The following is a 24,762-nucleotide window of genomic DNA, read 5'->3' on the forward strand; positions in this document are numbered from 1 at the left end:
AGGGTTCCAAAGAGGATGGAGCTAGGCTGTTCTCAGCGGTGGCAGATGACAGAACAAGAAGTAATAGTCTGAAGTTGCAGTGTGGGAGGTGTAGGTTGGATATTCAGAAACACTATTTCACTAGGAGGGTGGTGAAGCACTGGAATGGGTTACCTAGGGAGGTGGTGGAATCTCCAACCTCAGAGGTTTTTAAGGCCCGCTTGACAAAGCCATGATTCCATGAGAGGTTCCACCTATCTATGTGAAGCATAGGAGCAGCCAATTGGTCCTAGACTGGTGAAGTTGATACTCTTTGGACCTGCTAAACAGGACATCAAGCATGTTCCTGCTCCTCTTAGGAAGGGTAGCAACTACCATTTTCATCAGGAACTTTCTTCTGATTTGGTGAGAGAGGTAAAGTCTAGTTTTCCACAAAATGGGGCTATGCTGACAGGGCTGCAATATTTGGTTGGAAAACTACCTGAGCAGTTCACAAGAGTAGAGGAGTGACCAGTTAACAAATAATTGGGAATACATTCTTCCCCCAGGACTTTTCCCTGGATTAAATATCACTACTAAATTAATCTTCTTTGCAAAGGAACAGGTCAGATATATTTTATTGTCTGCATCATCTTTTAAAGATAAATCCGAAGAAACAAGTTAGTCAGTTAATTTGCTGAAGTTCATATACAATTAATTTGTTAGGTGCCTACAATATAGGCACAGATAAAGACATGATCCCTGTTCCAAGGAGTTTACAATCTATTAAAATCTTTCTAAAAATATAAATACCTAGCTAGGGTGACAGGACTGTCAAGTGTAAAAAGGAGAAAAATAACTTTTCACATTACTAGGGTATGCTTTCCTACATTTCTTCCTCTTTTACAGAGGTAAGGAGGGAAGTAGAATGTAGGAATTTCTTCCACTTGGATTTACAATGGCTTCTTCTTCAGTCAAAACTCTATTTTCTTCCATGGACTTATTTCTACAGAAATCTAACAAAATGGATTAGAAGTCCTACTGAATGGCATATTAGTATTATATTGCACATCTCAAAAACTGAAGCATGTCTCTCAAAAATGATGTCCTAGGTGTCTTTAGGATAGTGTTACTGATTAAAAAAATTTAATTTGATTTAATTGGGGATTGGTCCTGCTTTGAGCAGGGGGTTGGACTAGATGACCTCCTGAGGCCCCTTCCAACCCTGATATTCTATGATTCTATGAACACTTGATCTGATGCCTTGTGAGAGAAGAGAATTTCTCTTACCTGTAAGTGGTATTTCTCCAATGGAATAAACTCAATCCACAACTTAATGGATTTTTGTCTATCTCACACAAGAACAACCACAGGCAACCAAGGAAAGTACACAATTCGGTGCCAATCCAGGTGTCCTCGAGCTTCTCTCAAGTACCCCAGCTGTATCTGCCATATTACTTAACTAGAATACTTACAAACTACAAAGACGATGAGCATCTGATTGGAAGGTAAAGTTAGCCAACAAAGGTGCTCCACTCTGACAAGGTGCAATCAAAAAGAGACTTTTTATAGTATTGGCAATCAGTGAATGGGTCCAGAACTAGAAAAAAAACACTAACTAGATACTCACAAACAGTATCCAAGAATGAAAAATTACAGAGTTAAAATAATAGAAGCAAAGAATGAGAATCAACCAAAACAAACAAAAAAAACCACAAAACATGGGTCACTGTGGATTGAGCTCATTTCATCTGAGAAACACCATTTACAGGTTAGAAAAATTGTCTATTCCTTGTGTGAATAAGCTTAGTCCACAATTTAATGGGATCTTTATAACAATCTTATAACCACAACAAAAAGAGAGGTATTGGATTACTTTTCAAGCATTGAAATTAGAACTACTCTAGTGAAGACTGCTTTGGGGAAGGTATGTACATAAATGTAAGTACAAATACCAAGCTTATAGCTTCACAAATCTATTCTAAAGAAATATTTCTCAACCTGTGAGGTAACAGCACCTCTAAGCAATTCCAGACCCACAGTGAGCAGGGTTTACCCTAGGCAAAGAGAAGTTACTTACCAGCAACTGTTCTTCAAAAGTCAGTCACATATGTATATATGCTGCCCCTTGGCGATAAGCTGCAGAACCTTCTTCAAAGCCAAGCCCAGGGAGGGTGTGTGTGCAAATACCCGTTTGTGACATTGACTTTCAAGACTATGAGAGTGTACACATACTGTCTGGAGTAAAGCCCTGCGGCTGTGCCAGCTCAGTACTCCTGACATCCTAACGAGCCAGCTACACTGCCTGACGGACCGCCCTGCCTGACTGGCTGAGGAAGCTAGCAGACCAGTTCTTAAACTCAGCAGCAGCGGCTCACGGACTGTTCAATGCACATGCCCACAGACTCTCTGCCTCCCTGTGCTTCTTTCTCACCAAGCCCTGCTCCTGCTCTGCTCCCCTACAGCTCCTGCCCTGCACCCAGTCTTGTTTCCATCCTGCCCCAGCCTTGTTCCTGCCTCAGAACCAGCCTTGGTCCTGCCTTCCCTAACTCCGGGTACTCCAGTTCCGAGCTTTGGCTCTGATTCCTGACTGTGACTCTGTTGTGACCCTTGGCATTGACATTTAGACTCTGACTCTAGTTATGACCTTTACCTCTGTTTCCTGGTACTGGCCCTTTCTTGACTCCTGGCTCTGGCTTTCAGACTCCAACTGCTGGGCCTGACTCCTACTCCAACTATTAGGCCTGACCGCCTATGACCCAGTCTCCTGACATATACATCCCACCACTACCCACAAATGCATCAGTTTGTTCTCCTGAACTGCAGTGCGCCAATCACACACAAAACTCCAAGGCAAAGGAGGACAGGAAGCGTGAATACATGAAGGCAATTCTTAAAGAACAAGTTACTAGTGAGTAACCTCTCTCTTCTTCAAGGGACTCTTTGTATGCCACTTGGGGAAAACTAGTGATCAGTACTGCCTGGGTGGAAGGTGGGTGAGGAGTTCATAATAACATATGGATGGTAGCACTACCCTGACAAATAAAGCATTGGAGTATGATGCTAAGTCTAAAGAAAAGCAGTTGGTGAAAGTATGCACTGAACTTTAAGTTGCTACTCTGCTGATTTCAGTATTAGGAAGTGCCTAAGACATGCCACAGAAGCTACAATGGCTCTATTCAAATGGGTCCTTAACCCTGTAGGCCCTGGTAACTTAGCTATGTTGTAACAAAGTTCTACACAAGCCTTAACTCATTTAGATATCTCTGTGTTGATTGGTTCTCTTTAAAAGCTTTCTCTATATGCTACAAGTAGCCTATTAATCTTTTTAATGGGCTTTGTATTCTTGGCATCCAAAGTGTGGAGATATATTTCCCATGGGTGAGAACAATGACTGGGAAACAACTAGGAGGGAAATATACTGGCTAAGGCCATTAGAGCTTGGAGCTCACTGACTCTTCTTGCTGATGTGATCATAGCCAACAAGAATGGTGTTTTAGGGAAGTGTTCCTGAAAGGTCCAGACAGAGTCCGCTTCAGCTTGGTTTGCACCAAATCTAGATCCCAGGAAGGAGGTGGTTTTCTTACTCAGGGTAAAACATTAGTAAGTCTTTTTAGGAAGCTGGCTATTGTTGGATGGGAAAATACCATTTTGTCCTGCACAGGGTGGCAGTGGGCTGAGATAGCAGCCAGGTGTATATTAATGCTGTTAGTGAGAGTCCTTGCAACTTCACGTTAAACAGTCCGATATTGCATGAATTCCTGTTTGAGTCAGGGTAAGATTCTTGCTACTGGACCACATGGAGAATCTTTTCCTTTTTTGGAGATAGCACTTCGTAGTGGACTTCATCCTTGTCCAGAGCAAGCCTGATCAGTGACCATCACAATAGGTTATTATCCAGGCCAACAGGCAAGGTGTCCCTGGGTTGATATGAAGAATTTGGCTGTTCCTCTGAGGCAGGAGGTCCATCTGGAGACAGTGCAAGTGGAAAAGGAGATTCTTTGGAGAACTTTAGGAGCTCTGTATTCCAGTGTTGTCTTGGCCATGCTAGGGCCATATGAATCACGGTTCTGTCTCTCTATCGTTGGTAACACTGGGAAGAAGTGGGATTGGAGTCATCCACTGTTATCCAGAAGAAATCATCTGACAATGACTTTCCAGTCTTTGCTTGATTACTTCACACTTTCTCTGGAGGTGAAGAGATCCATTTATGACTTCTGAATATGGAGATGGTTATTCACTGTTTCAAGAATCATTCAAGTTCATAGAATCATAAAAGTGTATGACTGGAATGGACCTCAATAGTTATTCTAATCCAGTCCTCTGCACTCAAGGCAGGACTAAGTAATAACTAGATGATTCCTGATTCTGGACTTTCTCCAATTTCCACATTGTTCCTGAAGTGTGGTGCCCAGAACTGGACACAGTATTCCAGCTCAGGCCTAATCCGCACAGAGTAGAGTGGAAGAATTACTTCTCATGTCTTGCTTATAACACTCCTGCTATGATGTTTGCATTTTTTTGCAACAGTGTTACCCTGTTGACTCATATTTAGCTAGTGATCTATTATGACCCCCAGATCCCTTTCTGCAGTACTCCTTTCTAGGCAGTCATTTCCAATTTTGTATGTGTGTAACTGATTGTTCCTTCCTAAGTGGCGTACTTTGCATTTGTCCTTATTGAATTTCATCCTATTTACTTCAGACCATTTCATCTGTTTGTTCATATCATTTTTAATTTTAATCCTATCCTTCAAAGCACTTTCAACCCCTCCCAGCTTGGTATCGTCTGCAAACATTAAAAGTGTACTCTTTATGCCATTATCAAAATCTTCTTCGCTGGTTTGAGGCATCTTCTAGGATGCTTTGGTGAGAAGTGTAGCAACATGATGCTTCTCACAAGTCAGTAGGCTGACCAGCATTCAGCATCTCTCAAAGAGCAGGTGATGTACACATCTTTAATGTCTTCAGACTGTACAATTACATAGTCCAGCATGCACTACTGTTTTTACCTAGGATGCATCCATGTTGTCTTAGCCTGTTGGAAGACAGTTTTGGTAATAGTGAGATTAAACTCGGTACACTTGGGGAGAAGCAGTTGGCCATTGGAGTTTGACCTTCCAATGCTGTGATGGCCTAGTACCTTCTTCCATGTATCTGAGTCAGCTCCCACACAAGCACTAAAATCTCCAAGGACAATGAGTTCGGCACTCCTCTGATGACCCCGCTGAGATCTTCATAAAACACCTCCTTGATCTCAGTGTATGAGTCATTTTCAGTGCAGTCACTGATAATGGTGGCATACTGGTGTCTATGTGGAGCACTATAAGTCAGTCATTGACTCTCTTGGGGAGCGAGTCAAGCTTGTGAGCAATGTTGGACCATATGGCGAACCCTACCTCTGACTGTCTTGGAGGGCAGTGATGTCTATGTTATACCTCTTCAGTGTTTTGGCAACAAGAGCTGTCCTTCGTTCCAGTCTTTGCTCATTGTCAAGAAGAGTTTTGACATTCCATGAACCAAATTATCAGTCTGAATCTCTGTTTTATTTTGACCACTGAGTTGAATGATCAGCCAGGAGTAGTAGGTACAGAAATGGCAGGCTGTGTTTAGGATTCCTTTTCAGTTCCCTTTTCCCAGATTGGGGAGAGGAATGCTGTGCCTAAAAAAGGCCTACTCTATCACCTAAGGTGGATAAGAACTCCTTATCTACCCTGATCTATGGAGAATGACCATCACCCTAAGGCCACCTGTGTGAAGTTGTAAATAAGGACGGCCAGCAGCATCCTCTGTCTGGCCCAGTCACCACAGGACTTTGGTAAGTTTATTAGGTTAAATAAGAATGAGTTGAATGAATTGGGTGTGCACACATCTATAGTCTGGTTAAAATATGCTTGTAATACTATTGCCCTGTCATCATTCACTACTCCCCCATTTATTTCACCCATCTGTGATATCTTGTCTTAGAAAAAGATCATCAGATTTTTGGGGAAGGACTTCTGTATAGTGTCTAGAACAATTGGGCCCTGACTTGGTGGGGGCCTCTAGGTGCTACAAGCACCTTTAGGTGCTTTTACAACAGGTGAATGACATATCTCATGGTTACTTATTCCATTAAATGTGTGTGCGCATCTATTTATTACATACACACACATATTGTGAGAAGTCAATGATTTTATGAATAGAGAAAAGCACAGAGAAAGGCACAAAGTTGGGAGAGGGAGAAAAACAAATAGGGCATCGAGGCTGGCATTCTTGGTAAAGCAGAGTGGGTGGGGTAATGTAAAATAAGAGAAGAGTTGAGACATAGACAAGGGCAGAGTCTGCAGGGTCTTGAATGACACACTAAGAAGTTCGAATTTGATATTGTGAACAAGGCACATCCACTGGAAACATTCAGAGAAGGGGATGATGTGGTCCATTTGACAGGCATGGAAGATAATTTTAGCTGCAGGATTTTGGAAAGACTAGAGTACGACAGATATGGGTTTCAGGAAGACTTTAGTGGACGACAACTTAGTAATCAAGGCAAAAAGTTATTGGGGTGGGGACAAGCAGTCTAGCTGCTGAGACAGGCAAAGTGATATGGTTTTTAATATGTTGAGGAAAAATTGGGAAGATTTGATCATACCTAGGAAGCAACAAGAAAAGATGAGGGAGAAATTGATTACCCAAGATTCTGCCCCCCCCACAAAAAAAGAAGGGTTTGGGTTAAGTCCTTGGTGAACCACTGAGTCCACAGAAGATGACTGTCTCAAAAGTGGAAATTGTGATCTCCGAGACTGGAGGATGTTATGCCTCACAGAATGTGCTGACATATCTAGCATGGCAATCAAAGACCAGGTTGCATGCAGTGCCTCAACACAAGAAGTATTTTTGTTGTCCTTTTAGCCTTCTCCAGTTTTTCAAAGCCTAATCACTTCTCAGAGAAATACCTTCTTGTGTAGGTATAACTGGGAACTTGTAGCTAAGAAAAGCACTGGATGTGGATAGAGAGAGGTGTTGTTCACAGTAGGAGGCAGAAAGTGACTGGTGCACTCATGAGACACTCATCAAGGACACCTGAATTGGCACCCAGAAATCTTCCATATCATTAATTGATAATACTTGTTAAAGTGCGGCGTAAATGAAAATCCTTTAAAAGTTGTCGACTGAGCTTGTTCATTAGCAGAAATGTTTTTTTCTGCAGGTTATATTTTTTATTTTAAATCCTGTGTTGTGAATTATGTTAAAAATTAAAAAGAAAAGTTTAAAATAATAGGATTGTTCTAGATTATTGCTTAATTTTCTGTGTAGTTATAGGGTCTCATTTTCAGAAAGGATGAGCAACTACAATTCACACTGAAGTCAGTGGGATCTGTGGGTGTTTAGCTCCTCTGAGAATTAGTCCCTGACTGCTCGGGGACTAACACCATACAGTGGGAACAATTAGAGAAAGCAAACACTAAGATCCAATGTCTGGAAAAGATCATATATACACTTTTCTGAACAGAAATTTCAGACGTAATAAATATCTAACTTACCATTTTCAACATGTGCAAGTCTGTGCATGAGAGGTAGCCACACAAGGCACTGAGGGGGTGGATCAATCATCAATGTGTCTAAAAACATATTTAGCATTATCTTTTTCTGTAAAAGAAACAAAAACATGACTCACTTTCAAAAGAGAACTGCATTCTTTGTAATTATCTCCATCCTATACATCTGAAGAAGTGAGGTTTTTACCCACGAAAGCTTATGCTCAAATATATCTGTTAGTCTTTAAGGTGCCACTGGACTCCCTGTTGTTTTTGTGGCTACAGACTAACACGGCCTGATACTTGACTCCATCCTATGGTTTCTTTAGTATGAAATTTACTGAGTACCAACACTGTATTACATATTGTAAAGGACAGATACAATCACTCTTCCTCCCCAAGGAATTTTCAATCTTAATTGACAGTACATCACAAACAAGATAGTACATACCACACACACAATTTATCAATAAATACAGAACACAAAGGTAAATTCAAAGGGGGTGAGTATGTAGTTAGTACTTTGCGAGTTACACTGAAAGGGTTTACAAAAAAGCGCTTTAAAAGAGGGATTCAAATTCAAAGAGGGAAGATTGTTTAGTGAACTAAGGGAGGATGTTCCAAGCACATGGTACAATACTGAAAAAAGTACAAAGACAAGAAAAGGAGGAATCAAAAGGAGTGTTTAGGCATTACCCATATGGCAAACAAGGGAAAGAGAAGAAATGAGAACAAATAGGTAAAGGCAGAATTGTACTAAAATTTGAAAAAGTGGGCAAGGAAACGGATTTTAAATTAAGAGATTTAGGGAAGGAAATGAGTGAAATTAATTTTCAAGCACAGAACAGTCTCTCCGGACCTAGACCCATGCTTCTCATGATCTCAGACAAATTGGCAAGGAAAGAAGGAAGAATGATTGATAGAATATTGATAAAAATGCATACCAATGAGATTTGTCAGGAAGAAAAGCTAAGGAAACTATGGCTACAAGGAAAAAATATTTAACTAGATAACTTCTTAAACAGTATTCTTCCACTTTCAGAGGAGGAAACAAGACCTGTGGAAGGCCAGCCACACCCTCTACTTTTTGGGAAGCAAATTCCTTACTCTGGCAGGTGATCTGTGGGATAAAAACCACCGTTCAGACAGCCTCTCTCTTCTTGCCTCCCTATACATTGGTGGTGCATCAAAGGGCCACCATGACAGAGATTAAAGAAGATGGTGGCAGCCCTGCATACAGCAGTGAAGCAAAAAAGGCCAAAGCCCTGTTTTCCAGGAGGAAGAAAACTGCCCACAATTCTCCAGTGCAGCAACCACCCCATGACTGAAGCACTCTTTTTGGAGAAGAATGCTACGTCCAATTCACCTACATCTTTTTGGAGTTGGGGGAGGAAGATGTATGTGTCTGCTTTCTCTTCCTAATGAGTACAAAATCATAGAAAGAAAGGGCTGGAAGGGACATTGAGAGGCCATCTATTCAAGCCCCCTATGCTAAGGTAGGATGAAGTATGCCTACATCATCCCTGACAGGTGTTTGTCCATCTGTTCTTATAAACTTCCAATGACAGGGATTCCACAACCTCCCTTGGAAGCCTTTTCCAGTACTTAACAACCCTTATAGTTAGGAAGTTTTTCCTTAATATCTAACCTAAACCTCCCTTGCTACAGATTAAGCCCATTACTTCTTGTAACTACCTTCACTGGACATGAGGACAACTGATCACCATCCTCTTTGCAACACCTTTTAACATATCTGAAGACTTATCAGGTCCTTAACTCAGTTTTCTCTTCTGAAGACAATATACTCAATTTTTTTAACCTTTCCTCACAGGTCAGGATTCTAAATCTTTTATCATTTTTGTTGGACACCTCTGGACTCGCTCCAATTTGTCCACATCTTTCTTAAAGAGTGGCACACAGAACTGGACACAGTATTCCAGCTGAGATGTCGCCAGTGCCGAGGAGAGTGGGACAATTACCTCTTCTATCTCACATAAGACACTCCTGTTAATACCCCCCAGAAGATTAGCCTTTTTCACAACTGGATCACATTGTTGACTCCTATTCAACTCATGATCCATTATAACCCCAAATCCTTTTCAATAGTATTACTAACTCGTCTATTATATATTTTGTAGTTCTGCATTTGATTTTTCCGTCCTCAGTATAGTACTTTGCATGGCTCTTTATTGGATTTCATCTTGTTGATTTCAGACCAATTCTCCAATTTGTCAAGATTGTTTTGAGTTCTAATCCTGTCCTTCAAAGTTTGGTGTCATTCACAAGTTTCACAGGCATACTCTCCAGTCCATAATCTAACTCATTAATGAAAATATTGAATAGTACCTGACCCGAGACAGAACCCTGCAGGATCCCACTAGATATATTCTCTTAGGTTGACAGTAAACCATTGATAATTGTTCTTTGATTATAGTCTTTCAACCAGTCTCAGGGAACTAGAGGGTAGTCACAATTACCTGTACTGATCACCATTAATGCAGGGCTTTAGGAGTGCTTGATCCTCCTCCTTTCAGTTGCTATAGGATGCCCTGTGCCTAATCTTCTTACCCTGCAGCTGAAGAACTTCTCTTCAACAGCCAGGCTGCCTGCTGCTGCCATGAGGGAGTCCCAAGAGAACTCATTCTCAGTCATCACAGCAGGAACAGTCACATTCTTCTTAGGAGAGAAGACGTGCCTGGAGACCCCTAGTCTCCCCCCAAAAGTGTAAAAGTCCTTATTAGACTATTACTGATAATGCACAATGAACCTCTTTTTTTATACAATATGAGAAGCAGAGATACTGAGAAGTTAGTTTCTTTAAGGCATTGGTGTGAGGCCAAGAAAAATCCTTAAATATACTAAACAGACCTTGTGGTGCATAAGGAGTGTCAAGCTGTCTGGAGTGGTTCAAGAGCATGAGTGCCAACCTCAGACAGACTATGATGAAGCAGGGCACAAAGCCCAAATTGCTTGTGAGTTCTATACTTAGATTTCACCAAGCAAGTATAAAGTGTGAACTCCTCAAGCACTGTAACAGCTTTAACATGGGAGTCCCAGACAGTCCTCTTGGGTACGCTGGACTATCTTGCCATTCAGGTAAGCTTGCCTTTGTGATAGTATCACCATAATATTCAGGTTATTCCCAGGTCAACTGCACCTTAGATCTCCCAAGACAGACACTTGCAGCCAATCCTATAAAAAAGATTTATTAACTAAGAAAAAGAAATCAGTTATTTACAGTATTAAAGCAGGTAAACATACAAACACAAATGAGTTACAATCTTAAGTTTCAAAGGGTAATAGAAGCTTCTGTAATACAGAGCTTGCTTATGTCCTTCAGGGCTAACCCAGGATAAGCACTGGGGATCTTTTGCTTATGCTTAGTAATCCCTGACCCTCAGATTCCAAGCATCATAAACATACAGTTTTTTCCTTGTTAGGGATTTTTATTCACTTCCCACAAAGATCAAGCTGATGGGATTAATCGAAATGCATGTCTCCTCTTCATGGGTGTGGGGTGAACCTTTTGAGTTTTGGAATCTTTTGTCCTTTGGTGTTTCACAATGATTGTCTGGTGTCTATGGGCCTTCTTTTGTTGGGCAGGAGGTAACACCTACTGTCGCAAAACTAGTATTTCAAATGTGGTAATGCTTCTCTCCTGACCAGTGGTTTACTGTTTCAGAGCAAAAACAACGAGGAGTCCGGTGGCACCTTAAAGGCTAACAGATTTATTTGGGCATAAGCTTTTGTGGGTAAAAAACCCACTTCTTCAGTTTTAGAGCAAACACTCAAATATTACCTTATAACATGGGACACAGATATTAAAAGTGAGATTAATGCATGCAGCAACTTATAAGCATTTCATAAAGTCTAAACACATTCTTATAAATCTAATACCTATTTTAACAATACTAACACACAAGTAAGTCAGACTTGTTTCCAGCTATGTATTGGTCAGTGTGCATTTGAGGCCTAGGGGCCTTGCATGAGCTGGCACCTGGTCTGCCAGCATCATAAGGAGTTCACATCTTTTACCTCTGGTTTTATCACTTACCATACATAATGTGTGAGTGTGTGTGTAGAACTATTACAGTCACAAAGAACCATCATACCAACAATGCTGAATGGCACTTGGAGAAAATAGAAGTTAATCAACAATTTCTCTGATAATTTTACATTACTGTTGGCAGTGTTTTGACTGGCAATTGAATAATTTCTTATGGTGAAGAAAAAAGTGCTGGATAGCTTGACGCTTGTCCTGAGATTCAGGAAATGAATGGTCCTTCAAGGCTCCTGATTTAACAGCTGTCCTGCCCTATCCTCTTCCTCGTGTATTAAACACTGCCTGAAATTCATGTCAGCAGTTATTCAGGATGCAAGAGATCCAAACAAACAGTCAAGCCATCAGTGCAGGGATTTCTAAATCCATGCAGAGAACAGGATAACATCTGTTTCTGATAACACGCACAATGGGCTAGGCATTGCCAAACATGGACGTTTCAGTCCCCGTCCTGAGGCGCTTACAATTAAAAGACAAAAGTAAGTATTATGGTAACTGGCCATGGTACTATAATGCTGAAGTAACTAAGTGAATTGCATTTTTGGGGGGGATTGGAGGTAGGATGCACAGATTAGTGCCACAAACTCATGGTTATCAGCTAGCTACTTGCAGGTTTCTCATTAGAAGTGGGTTCTTGCAGAGAAAATTGAATGAAAGAGTAGGCCTTTAAGCAGAAATCTCCTCTTGATGGAACAAAGATGGACATGAGAAAGGACTGAAGGGTACAGTGAATTTTGTCTGCTGCCAAAACTATCAGACCCAACAGGCCATGGTAATGGCCTCACCCAAGATGTGGAGATTCAGCAGACAGTCAGGAGTTGTTTCCCAGGGTTTGATCACCATTACTGACAGTAGAAGGGTGAGAGATCCTGGACAGTGCAGGGGCAGGCTCCCAGACAAATGATCTCTGCCAATTCAAGATAGACAGACTGGAGAACTGTGATGGCACATGCAAGTGATTATGGGCAGACAAACTTTCTGGTTTTGATCAAGGGATCAGGGTGGATAAAAATAGATAATTTTTAAAAAACTAAAAATGGGACTTTATTTAAATGCAGATTTTTTAAAATCAAATACTTGTGTATTTTTAAAAATAAATCTGTTTAAGATTAAATTTGAAATTATGACAACTGATATTAAGGTGTAAAATTAGTAGAGGTATGACATCTTATTTTAAAGGTCAGCTCACTCTTTATAAATATGCCACCTTGTCTCCATGGAATGTTATACAGGAACGCTGAGCCATGAGTGCCTGAAGCTCATTTCCTCTTTTGGTTGAAGTAATAGCAAGTAGGAAGGCAATTTACAGAGGGACGTAGTTGAAGGAGCATTCAGAAAGAGGGTCTATGAATCTCAGGAGGATGATACTGAGGTCCCAGGCAGGAGAGGGTCCTCTGACTGGTGGGCAAATATGTTTTAGTTCTTTAAGAAACTTTGATATAGTGAAGTGGTTCTCAAACTTTTGTACTGGTGATCCCTTTCACATAGCAAGCCTCTGAGTGCGACCCCCCTTATAAATTAAAAACACTTTTTTATATATTGAACACCTTTATAAATGGTGTGGAAAAAGGGAGTTTGGGGTGGAGGCTGACAGCTTGTGACCCCCTGAGGGGTCCTGACCCCCAGTTTGAGAACTCCTGATATAGCAGGATCTGGTGGGGAAAACCAACCCTACACAGAGCCAGTAAAGCTTAATGAGTTGCTACACCTGCACTCACTGTTCGGTAATGAGGGGGAAGTTAAAAAGGGAAGAGGGACCACTCAGCAACCAGCTGACCAGCTTGACCTCACTCTCCTCACACTTTTTAGGCTCTGTACTCCTTTCCAAATAATGTAATCTACTGCGTACCCCCATCTGAGATAGGGTCTTAATATATCTGTGAAAACAGGAAAAAAAGGTCTGTGAGGGCTAACATGATGCGTTGTCCGCCATTACAGGATTTTTCTTGCATACCCCATGATGACAGCTTGCGTACCCCTATGGGTATGTGTACCCCAGTTTGAAAACCACTGAGTTAGGCATTTAGCTGGTGTTTTATCTTTTTATTTCCTTGGTAACCAATTCTGACTTTATGCTTCATTACTTGTAGTCACTTAAAATTTATCTTTCTGTAATTAATAAACTTGTTTTATCTTAAACAGTGTGTTTGGATTAAAATGTCTGGGAGAGTCCATTTGGGATTACAAAGACGGTGCATATCATTTTCCATTGATGAAACAACAGACTTTATATGAGCTTGTTTTGTCCAGTAGTGTGCTGGGCAATACAAGATGCACATTTCTTGGGGAGACGTCTGGGACTCGAGAATCTGCTTCTGTTCTTCTGCAGTGTAATTTATAAATGGCTAGCTAGTAGCACTCAATACTGTGTGGCTGGGAGCACGTTGCATGCTGGAGGTTGTATGTTAACAGGCCAGGAGTGGCTGCTCATCAGTAAAGCAATGTAAAAGGCATCCCAGAAAGGAGAAATGAAGAGAGACAGCTATTCAGCAGTTCACATTGTCACAATAACACAATCCAATGGCTGGGAGTTGAAGCGAGACAAATGAGGCATAAATTTGTAATGGTGAGTCTAATTAACCACTGGAACAGTAACCAAGGAGAGGAGATTGTGGAACTGATGCCACAGTAATGTCTTTCTGGGTTAGGAATTGCTGTGGTGCCATAGGTAGTGGTGCTGAGGGTAGTATTATGGTAGACAGATGTCCATTTAACTTGTGCATCGACTTCATCAGCACCAGAGGCAGCTGCGTGACCAGTGCCGTCTCGGTTGCCGGTGCCGTTGTGGTAGGTGCCATGGAGGAAACATGGCTGGATCTATGTCTCGACTCCTTGGCTTTCGGCTCCGCAGCACAGCTGGTGCCAGAGGTGCTGGGAGAGTCATATGTACTGACTCTCGGGGCTGTCAGCACCGATGGTAGAGATCTTGCAGGGGACCACTTCTTTTTGTGTGACTCCCTCTGCGGAGAACTCAAGGCTCTCTTCCTCTTCTCAAGAGAGGATGGAGCCGTGCTCTTTGCTGGTTCAGACTATGTGAGTGAGCACTTGGTGGAGGACTTTTGGTCATCCTTGTCAGATCCTGGGTGGAGTGACTTCTCCATAAGGATCATCTTAAGGAGGAGATCCCAGTCATGACAGACTCTTGCCTTCAAGTTGTTGCAGTGAGTGCACTTAGATGATATGTGTGCTTCACCAAGGCAACTCATGCACAGAGAAGGTCTGTCGGACCTTGGCATCACCTTGTGGCAGGAGTCGCATCTCTTAAAACCAGGGGAGCCTGGCATGAATATTGAAAGTTCATGTACCTGAGGGAGACAAAACTAAAATAGATGTTTTTTAAAACTACTAACAACTATCTAATTAACTATACTAAACTGGAAGAGAATATATCTAACAAGTATTTCTATCTGTTTAACTATACGAAGAGGAGAAGATGTCATACTGTTCTGAGCTCTGTCTTCAGCCGAGGACGGTTGAGAAGGAACTGAGGAGTTCGGGCCATGAGCACGCTGACCGAGACTCCGATGATCACGAGACAGCGGCTACACACGTGCAGCCCAACCAGGCACTGTTATCGAAAATCTCCAATCAACGGCGCCGGGATGCACCGTCATCTGAAGTGAAGTGGAGCACCCACAGGGACAGCACTCGAAGAAGAATCAATATCTCTAGCTAGTAGTAATTCCCCTGTAAAGGAAAGCCAACCCCTCTGTTGGCCAAGTACGCCAGGTGATTGAGAAACCAAGTCTATAGTTGATACAGATTCCTCAGCACCAGAAAACCTCACTTCTTGGTAGATGAGGCTTCCCTGGGTCCTGCCTGTAAGAGCGGGACAAGAACCCAGTGAGCCAGGCCCAGACATCACCAGTGGAGGAAGGGCATACTACTTTCATAGTATTTACTCCAAAAGGGTCAAATGAGGTATCTAAGGACACTTACATCATATTGGTCCTCCCTCAATCACTGTATGACTTATGCGTGGGTATTATTTAAGAAACTGTATGTATGTGCTGCAAATGTGTTTTAGAATCTGTGCCCAGGCATGGTTGGCAAGCTGGTTTTGCCAGACAAAGGAAGTGGAGTCACCAACCTCAGTTCATATATAAATCAGGCATTGCAAAGCCAAACCAAAGGAGGCCCCATTCACATGTGAAAGTTACCAGGAAAAACAGGTCAACTGGGAAGACATTAAACAAACAGACATTCCAGGAAGGAAAACACAGGGCGTCAACCTGACTCTGGGGACAAAAACAACAGACTTTTGGTTATAAGACAAAAGCAAAAGAACGCCTGTTTTATCCTGCCCTTGCTCAGGTAACCAGGCAGTGTGGTTATACCCATGAAAACAGAACTCAGCCAACCTTGGTTGAAATGCTGCAAGAAAGGGCTTACATGAGAAATTGGTTTAGATAAGATTAGCATAGAATCATAGGACAGGAAGGGACTTTGAGAGGTCATCTATGTCATCTCATAGCAGGACTTAGTATTATCTAGACCAGGGGTTGGCAACCTTTGGCACCCAGCCCATCAGGGTAAAGCTGCTGGCGGGCTGGGCTGGTTTGTTTATCTGGAGCGTCCACAGTCATGGAGCCCCGCAGCTCCCACTGGCTGCAGTTCGCTGTTCCCGACCAATGGGAGCTGCGGGAAGCAGTGCGGACCGAGAAACTGGGCTGATCCAAACCATTCCTGACAGGTGTTTGTCTAGCCTGCTCTTAAAAATCTCCAATGATGGAGATTCCACAACCTCCCTCGGCAATTTATTCCAGTGCTTAACCACTCAGATAGGTAGGAAGATTTTCCTAATGTCCAACCTAAACCTCCCTTGCAGCAATTTAAGCCCATTGCTTCTTGTCCTATCATAGAATCATAGAATATCAGGGTTGGAAGGGACCCCTGAAGGTCATCTAGTCCAACCCCCTGCTCGAAGCAGGACCAATTCCCAGTTAAATCATCCCAGCCAGGGCTTTGTCAAGCCTGACCTTAAAAACCTCTAAGGAAGGAGATTCTACCACCTCCCTAGGTAACGCATTCCAGTGTTTCACCATCCTCTTAGTGAAAAAGTTTTTCCTAATCATAGAATCATAGAATATCAGGGTTGGAAGGGACCCCAGAAGGACATCTAGTCCAACCCCCTGCTCAAAGCAGGACCAATTCCCAATTAAATCATCCCAGCCAGGGCTTTGTCAAGCCTGACCTTAAAAACCTCTAAGGAAGGAGATTCTACCACCTCCCTAGGTAATGCATTCCAGTGTTTCAGCACCCTCTTAGTGAAAAAGTTTTTCCTAATATCCAATCTAAACCTCCCCCACTGCAACTTGAGACCATTACTCCTCGTTCTGTCATCTGCTACCATTGAGAACAGTCTAGAGCCATCCTCTTTGGAACCCCCTTTCAGGTAGTTGAAAGCAGCCCCAGGACCGACCCTTGGGGCACTCCACTTGATACCGGCTGCCAAATAGACATGGAGCCATTGATCACTACCCGTTGAGCCCGACAATCTAGCCAGCTTTCTACCCACCTTATAGTGCATTCATCCAGCCCATACTTCCTTAACTTGCTGACAAGAATACTGTGGGAGACTGTGTCAAAAGCTTTGCTAAAGTCAAGAAACATCCAATAATATCCAATCTAAACCTCCCCCACTGCAACTTGAGACCATTACTCTTCGTTCTGTCATCTGCTACCATTGAGAACAGTCTAGAGCCATCCTCTTTGGAACCCCCTTTCAGGTAGTTGAAAGCAGCTATCAAATCCCCCCTCATTCTTCTCTTCTGCAGGCTAAACAATCCCAGCTCCCTCAGCCTCTCCTCATAACTCATGTGTTCCAGTCCCCTAATCATTTTTGTTGCCCTTCGCTGGACTCTCTCCAATTTATCCACATCCTTCTTGTAGTGTGGGGCCCAAAACTGGACACAGTACTCCAGATGAGGCCTCACCAATGTCGAATAGAGGGGAACGATCACGTCCCTCGATCTGCTCGCTATGCCCCTACTTATACATCCCAAAATGCCATTGGCCTTCTTGATAACAAGGGCACACTGCTGACTCATATCCAGCTTCTCGTCCACTATCACCCCTAGGTCCTTTCCCGCAGAACTGCTGCCTAGCCATTCGGTCCCTAGTCTGTAGCGGTGCATTGGATTCTTCCATCCTAAGTGCAGGACCCTGCACTTATCCTTATTGAACCTCATCAGATTTCTTTTGGCCCAATCCTCCAATTTGTCTAGGTCCTTCTGTATCCTATCCCTCCCCTCCAGCGTATCTACCACTCCTCCCAGTTTAGTATCATCCGCAAATTTGCTGAGAGTGCAATCCACACCATCCTCCAGATCATTTATGAAGATATTGAACAAAACCGGACCCAGGACCGACCCTTGGGGCACTCTACTTGATACCGGCTGCCAACTAGACATGGAGCCATTGATCACTACCCGTTGAGCCCGACAATCTAGCCAGCTTTCTACCCACCTTGTAGTGCATTCATCCAGCCCATACTTCCTTAACTTGCTGACAAGAATACTGTGGGAGACCGTGTCAAAAGCTTTGCTAAAGTCAAGAAACAATAGATCCACTGCTTTCCCTTCATCCACAGAACCAGTAATCTCATCATAAAAGGCGATTAGATTAGTCAGGCATGACCTTTCCTTGGTGAATCCATGCTGGCTGTTTCTGATCACTTTCCTCTCATGCAAGTGCATCAGGATTGATTCTTTGAGGACCTGCTCCATGATTTTTCCAGGGACTGAGGTGAGGCTGACTGGCCTGTAGTTCCCAGGATCCTCCTTCTTCCCTTTTTTAAAGATTGGCACTACATTAGCCTTTTTCCAGTCATCCGGGACTTCCCCGGTTCGCCACGAGTTTTCAAAGATAATGGCCAATGGCTCTGCAATCACAGCCGCCAATTCCTTCAGCACTCTCGGATGCAACTCGTCCGGCCCCATGGACTTGTGCACGTCCAGCTTTTCTAAATAGTCCCTAACCACCTCTATCTCCACAGAGGGCTGGCCATCTCTTCCCCATTTTGTGATGCCCAGCGCAGCAGTCTGGGAGCTAACCTTGTTAGTGAAGACAGAGGCAAAAAAAGCATTGAGTACATTAGCTTTTTCCACATCCTCTGTCACTAGGTTGCCTCCCTCATTCATTAAGGGGCCCACACTTTCCTTGGCTTTCTTCTTGTTGCCAACATACCTGAAGAAACCCTTCTTGTTACTCTTGACATCTCTGGCTAGCTGCAGCTCCAGGTGCGATTTGGCCCTCCTGATATCATTCCTACATGCCCGAGCAATATTTTTATACTCTTCCCTGGTCATATGTCCAACCTTACACTTCTTGTAAGCTTCTTTTTTATGTTTAAGATCCGCTAGGATTTCACCATTAAGCCAAGCTGGTTTAACCTCTATCCTCAGAGGTTAAGAAAAACAATTTTTCTCCCTTCTCCTCATAACAACCTTTTACGTACTTAAAAACTGTTATGTCCCCTCTCAGTCTTCTCTTCTCCAGACTAAACAAACCCATTTTTTTCAGTCTTCCCTCATAGATCATGTTTTCTAGACCTTGAATCATTTTTGTCACTCTTCTCTGGACTCTCTCAGATTTGTCCCCTTCTTTCCTGAAACGTGGCGCCCAGAACTGGACACAATACTCCAGCTGAGGCCTAATCAGCGCAGAGTAGAGCATCCTGCATCCTAATCAGCACAGAGTAGAGCATCCTGCATCCCACACACCAACCCCCTGTCCCAGCCCCTTCCTGCACCCTATACCCCTCAGCCCCAGGCCAGAGCCAACTCCTACACCCCAAACCCTTGTGTCTTGCTTACAACACTCCTACTAATACATCCCAGAACGATATTCGCTTTTTTTGCAACAGTGTTACACCATTCACTCATATTTAGCTTGTGGTCCACTATGACCCCCAGATCCCTTTCTGCAGTACTCCTTCATTGGCAGTCATTTCCCATTTGGTATGTGTGCAACTGGTTTGAATTTCACCCTATTTACTTCAGACAATTTCTCCAGTTTGTCCAGAGCATTTTGAATTTTAATCCTAATCTCCAAAGCACTTGCAACCCTCCCAGCTTGGTATTGTCCGCAAACTTCATAAGTGTACTCTCTATGCCATTATCTAAATCATTGATGAATATATTGAACAGAACAAGACTCAAAACTGATCCCTGCGGGACCCCACTCATCATGTCCTTCCAGCAGGACTGTGAATCACTGATAACTACTCTCTGGGAACGGTTTTCCAACCAGTTTTGCACCTACCTTATAGTAGCTCCATCTAGGTTCCATTTCCCTAGTTTGTTTATGAGAAGGTCATGTGAGACAGTATCAAAAGCTTTACTAAAGTCAAGATATACCACATCTACCGCTTCCCCCTCGCCCCCCATCCACAAGTCTTGTTACCCTGTCAAAGAAAGCTATCAGGTTGGTTTGACACGATTCGTTCTTGACAAATCCATGCTGACTGCTACTTATCACATTATCTTCTAGGTATTTGCAAATTGGTTGCTTAATTATTTGCTCCATTATCTTTGGGTACAGAAGTTAAGTTGGCTGGTCTGTAATTCCCTGGGTTGTCCTTGTCTCCCTTTTTATAGATGGGCACTACATTTGCCCTTTTCCAGTCTTCTGGAATCTCTCCCGTCTTCCTTGACTTTTCAAAAATAATCGTTAATGGCTCAGATATCTCCTCAGTGAGCTCCTTAAATATTCTAGGATGCATTTCATCAGGCCCTGATGACTTGAAGACATCTAATTTATCCAAGTAATTTTTAACTTGTTCTTTTCCTATTTTAGCCTCTTCTGATCCTACCTTATTTTCACTGGTATTCATTTTGTTAGACATCCAATCACCGTCAACCTTCTTGATGAAAACCAAAAGAAAGAAGTCATAAAGCACCTCTGCCATTTCCACATTTTCTGTTACTGTTTTCCCCCTTCGTTAAGTAACGGTCCTACCCCATCCTTGGTCTTCCTCTTGCTTCTAATGTATTTGTAGAATGTTTTGTTGTAACCCTTTATGTCTCTAGTCAGTTTGATCTAGTTTTGTGCCTTGGCCTCTCTAATTTTGTCCCTACATACTTGTGTTGTTTATATTCATCCTTTGTAATCTGACCTAGTTTCCACTTTCTGTAGGACTCTTTTTTGATTTTTAGATCACTGAAGATCTCCTGGTTAAGTGAGGGTGGTCTCTTGCCATACTTCCTATCTTTCCTATGCATGTTAAAGTTAAGTGTGTTATACTTTTGTTATATATGTTACCTGTTATTCTTATTACCTGTGCTCACTATGTTTTAGTGTTTCCCTTAGTTAATAAACTTCCATTTGATTTTACTATAGATTACAGTTCTGTGGTGTTATATTGGAGCTGATGCTTAGTTGAATCAAACAAGGTGGGTGGGTGGGTGTGTGCGCGTGTGTACCCTATTCCCTTGGGAGTAGTGAACCTGGTAATTACTGTGAATGTCCAGCGACAGGGACCAGATGCTACAGGGAATGCTTTGGAGTGGCTCTGGAGTTGGGGTGCCCCTATTCTTAACCTGCAAGGCAAAGTACGGGCTGATAGAGCCTTGGGGAGTGTGCTTGAGTGGCTGAAGGGCTAGCAGGAGCACAGAATTGACATCCAGCTACCACAAGAAACTCCCTCACGCTGGAGGCAGGGGAGTAAGTAGGTGACTTGCAAACCCCCCAAAAGTGTCACACTCTTATCACAAAAATGTCTTTGATCAAACTATGCATAAGCCTTCTTTCTGAAGCAGTGAATTTAATCTGGCACTAGAATTGTGCCAAGTCCCCTTTTTGCCTCAGTAAAGACAGTGCCCATTATTTTTATTAAATTGCAAAAAACTTAATTAGTGCAGAATTAAGGTTGCCCCGTGGTAGCTCTTGTCCTTCCAGAATGTCAATTTCAGCAAAACTCAAATTTATGAAAACCAGGAAATACAGAGTTAAGGTACACAGCTATGTAACCTTACCTCTGCCTCCCTGGAGCTGGCAATAGCCACTGGGAATCATCTGCGTAAACTCCAGCTGCCTTCACTGTGTTAGCTGTAGCTTTATTGAATGGTGAAGGAATAAGTAGAGCTGTGATCATGATCTCTGGGGAGGGCTGTAGCCTAGGAGTCAAGGGATGAGCTCTCCCTGACCCTGTGTGTGTGTGTGTGTGTATCAAATGAAAGAACTGCATGTGTGCTTTGGGAGATCCGGTATGCCTCATTTCATCACTGTGTTGTATAAGCTGTGTCACTGACAGGGCACAGGGATTTTCCTGCCATGGGGATTGTCAGCAGTTAGGTGGGAGATGAGTGTGGGTTGTGAGTTTAAGGAAGGGTAAGTGAAAGTAGAGTGTTTGATGGTACTGTGTGCGGAAGGGTGAAGGGGTCATAAGAAGGTTGAAGGAATTGTAAAATGTAGTAGCTACACTATTCTTTCTGTGGAGTAAGCTAAGTGTGAGAGTTTAAGTGTGAGAGCTCTTGTTCAATACAGGGCAAAGGCAGAGAGAGTATGCGCTGTAATGGGCACCACTCAAAGAGGGCATAGTTAGGTTGCGCGGGTGTGTATCTTAATTCTGTATTTCCTGGTTTTCATAAATTTGAGTTTTGCTGAAATTGACATTCTGGAAAGGCATAAGCTGTATCTAGGCAACTTTAAAACTGCATTAACAAAGTTTTTGCCATTTAATTTCCTAGTGTTTCTAGCAGAAAGAAAAGTTGTTGGTAGACATTAGGGGTCACTGAGGCAGTTGTAATTATCATGTATGTGTAGTTCAGATGCTCCTGAGAATAGGTATTTGATAATAACTAGTTTTTACATTGCACTTTTCATCAGTAGATCTCAAGAAGGGAAATATCGTTATTCTCCCTTATGGATAGGGAAACTGAGGCACACAGAGGTGAAGTGACCCGGCCAAAGTGACCCAGCACTCCAGTGGCAGAGCTGAGAACAGAGCCCAGGTTTTCTAAGTCCCAGTCTACTGTTCGCTCCTCTAAGCTACTCCATTGCTCTGTGATTCCAAAGTGCCCTCCTGCCCCCTGTACTCTTTTTTGCAGTGGGAAGAGGATAATGGTTGTGCTTTGAAATATCTGCAGTGTTTAGTTGCTAACAGAGTTGATGAGAGAAATCTCAGACATAGTCTATGTTCCAAAAACTTGACAGTTTTATTACACGGGTAGTTACAGTAACTTAAAGCATCCAAAAGAAGACTGGTGTTTCTCTCTCCTCACCCCGTCTCCCAACTATTCCCTACAACATACAGCCCTCCCGCCACCGCCTCCAGCTCACCCTGCCCTTCCCATCCCATTAAGTCATTAGCATTTTAGAAGCCTGGTGTGAAACAAAAAATAAAAACACTGGTAGACGCTGAATTTCATAAGCTCCCCCCCCCCCCCCGGGGTCTGTATCTCAGAAACCTCTTGCTCAAATAACCCCAAATTTGGCTCACTAATCCTAACTCCCACTCTCATAAAGCACACAAATTTCAAGACAATCTCAGACCCATACAGGTATTGGAATTTAGAAAAATCATCCTTTAAATAGAAATGTTTTCTCAATCTTAATTGTGGAAGAGTTGGTCTTCCTCTGTAATACAGCATGAAATTAATCATCAGTAACCGCCTTACCATATCCAGATCCCCATCAATCCTGAAAGCATAACAGGCTCTGAGAGGTGTGAAGCAGCCCATTCATCTCAGTGTGATTGTCTCAAGTGAATGAGAACACCCCATGGAGATAAATACAGCCTAAAACAATAGGTCTGACACAGAGGTTCTCAAACTGTGGGGGTACACCTCCCTATGGAGATGCCAGTTGCTGTCTTTTGGCCGGGGGATAGCACGGCTGGAGCAGTCCGGACCGTTGCTCTGGCACCTGCACGCTGACTCCTTGGAAATAAAAGTCTGCGTCAGCTTGCACTCCGGCCCCTCTCCCATCTAGGCTCGCACCGGACTGATGCCTGCTACACTACATACCCTGTGCCTCTGCTGTTTGAAACGCTGTACTGGAGTCCAGCCCTTCTACTGAGAAAGGAACTGAGGGCTCTTCACCCAACACTGCCCTATGTACCCTTGCTATGAGGGGCACAAGGACAGATAGGGTGCATGCACAAACTGAGTGGGCAGGGCTACTGAAAGTCTCTGATCAAAGGAACATGAGCACCAATAGGGCCAACAGTCGAAGGTGAACCCATTGTTCAAATGGCCCCAATTTTGGATCAGTAACCGAACCCCACTCCCCCGAGAGATGCATCAAATTTAAAAGCAACCCAAGTAACCATGATGATTTTAGAGCATTTACTGCTAAGCTTTAAACAGAAATCTGATTTCAGCCTTAACTACAGTGGAGTTAGCACTCTGCTATCATTTACTCAGACCCTCTTAGAAGGGTTTGGTGTACACGGCACACAATCTGAAACAGAATGTGCACACAAACCGTAACAGACGAAGCCGCTGGATTTTAGAAGGCTGCACTATTTCAACATGCAATATACAATCACATTTTGTTAACTCTTACTTGTTGTGGGAAACATGTCCGTACGGAATGTTCTGTGTATCCAAAAGAAGGCCCTTCAAATACAGCTGTTGGAAGTTTTAAAACTTCTCTCAAAAACTGATCAAACTTTGTAAATATCATCAATCCATTGGAATCTGACATTTGGGAGAAAATATCTATAAGAAGAACAAAATAAAGTAAAACCTTAGAGTAAATATAAGTTTACTGAAAAATGTATTATGCTTTCCACCACAAAAGTTTTTTTTTTTTTAGTTATGCAATCTATTTCTACTTGTTTACCAGGAACACCCATTTTATATTACTTCTTTCAAAGATACAATATAAAACTGAACATGAATGCACTTCATTTATTATATATCCTCCAGGTTCTCTCCCCACATTCCTATACAATATATTTTTCCAATGTACCAAAAATCTCAAAGCCTAATATGTTGAAGGCAAGACAGGTGAATTTGGGATGTGTGGAGTGTAGTAGAAAGAGAGAGCCTGAAGCATGGTCCTGGTGAAAGGCCTGAATCAAAGTCAGCAAAAATTATGCTATAAGGAATGGTCAGGCCCTGTCAAGAGGAGACGCTTGCCTGCAAGTCAGCATGCAGAACATGAACTCAGCACCAGTGTTGCTGGCATGGCTAAACACCCTGGATGACGTAAACACATTCCAGCAGCCCAGCACAAGCACACTCCAACCTCGCACACGATAAGATGGTTTGACAAAAGT

General features: G+C 42.8%; 1 protein-coding gene across 24 annotated transcripts in view; it reads right to left on the reverse strand.

Moving 5' to 3' along the window:
- Nucleotides 1–24,762, reverse strand: part of DTNB (dystrobrevin beta) — a 389,020-nt gene that overhangs the window by 273,822 nt on the left and 90,436 nt on the right. For all 24 annotated transcript variants that reach the window (XR_012157855.1, XR_012157851.1, XR_012157853.1 and 21 more), the window contains 2 exons: nucleotides 24,045–24,199; nucleotides 7,481–7,586 (listed from right to left, as the gene is read on the reverse strand). Coding sequence is in view for 6 of the 24 variants with exons in the window: in XM_073335462.1 (XP_073191563.1) it covers nucleotides 7,481–7,586; nucleotides 24,045–24,199 (261 nt within the window). In the remaining 18 variants the exon portion in view is untranslated. The remainder of the gene's footprint in view (nucleotides 1–7,480; nucleotides 7,587–24,044; nucleotides 24,200–24,762) is intronic.

This window comes from Lepidochelys kempii, chromosome 3 (assembly GCF_965140265.1).
Source record: "Lepidochelys kempii isolate rLepKem1 chromosome 3, rLepKem1.hap2, whole genome shotgun sequence".
Lineage (NCBI taxonomy): Eukaryota > Metazoa > Chordata > Testudines > Cheloniidae > Lepidochelys > Lepidochelys kempii.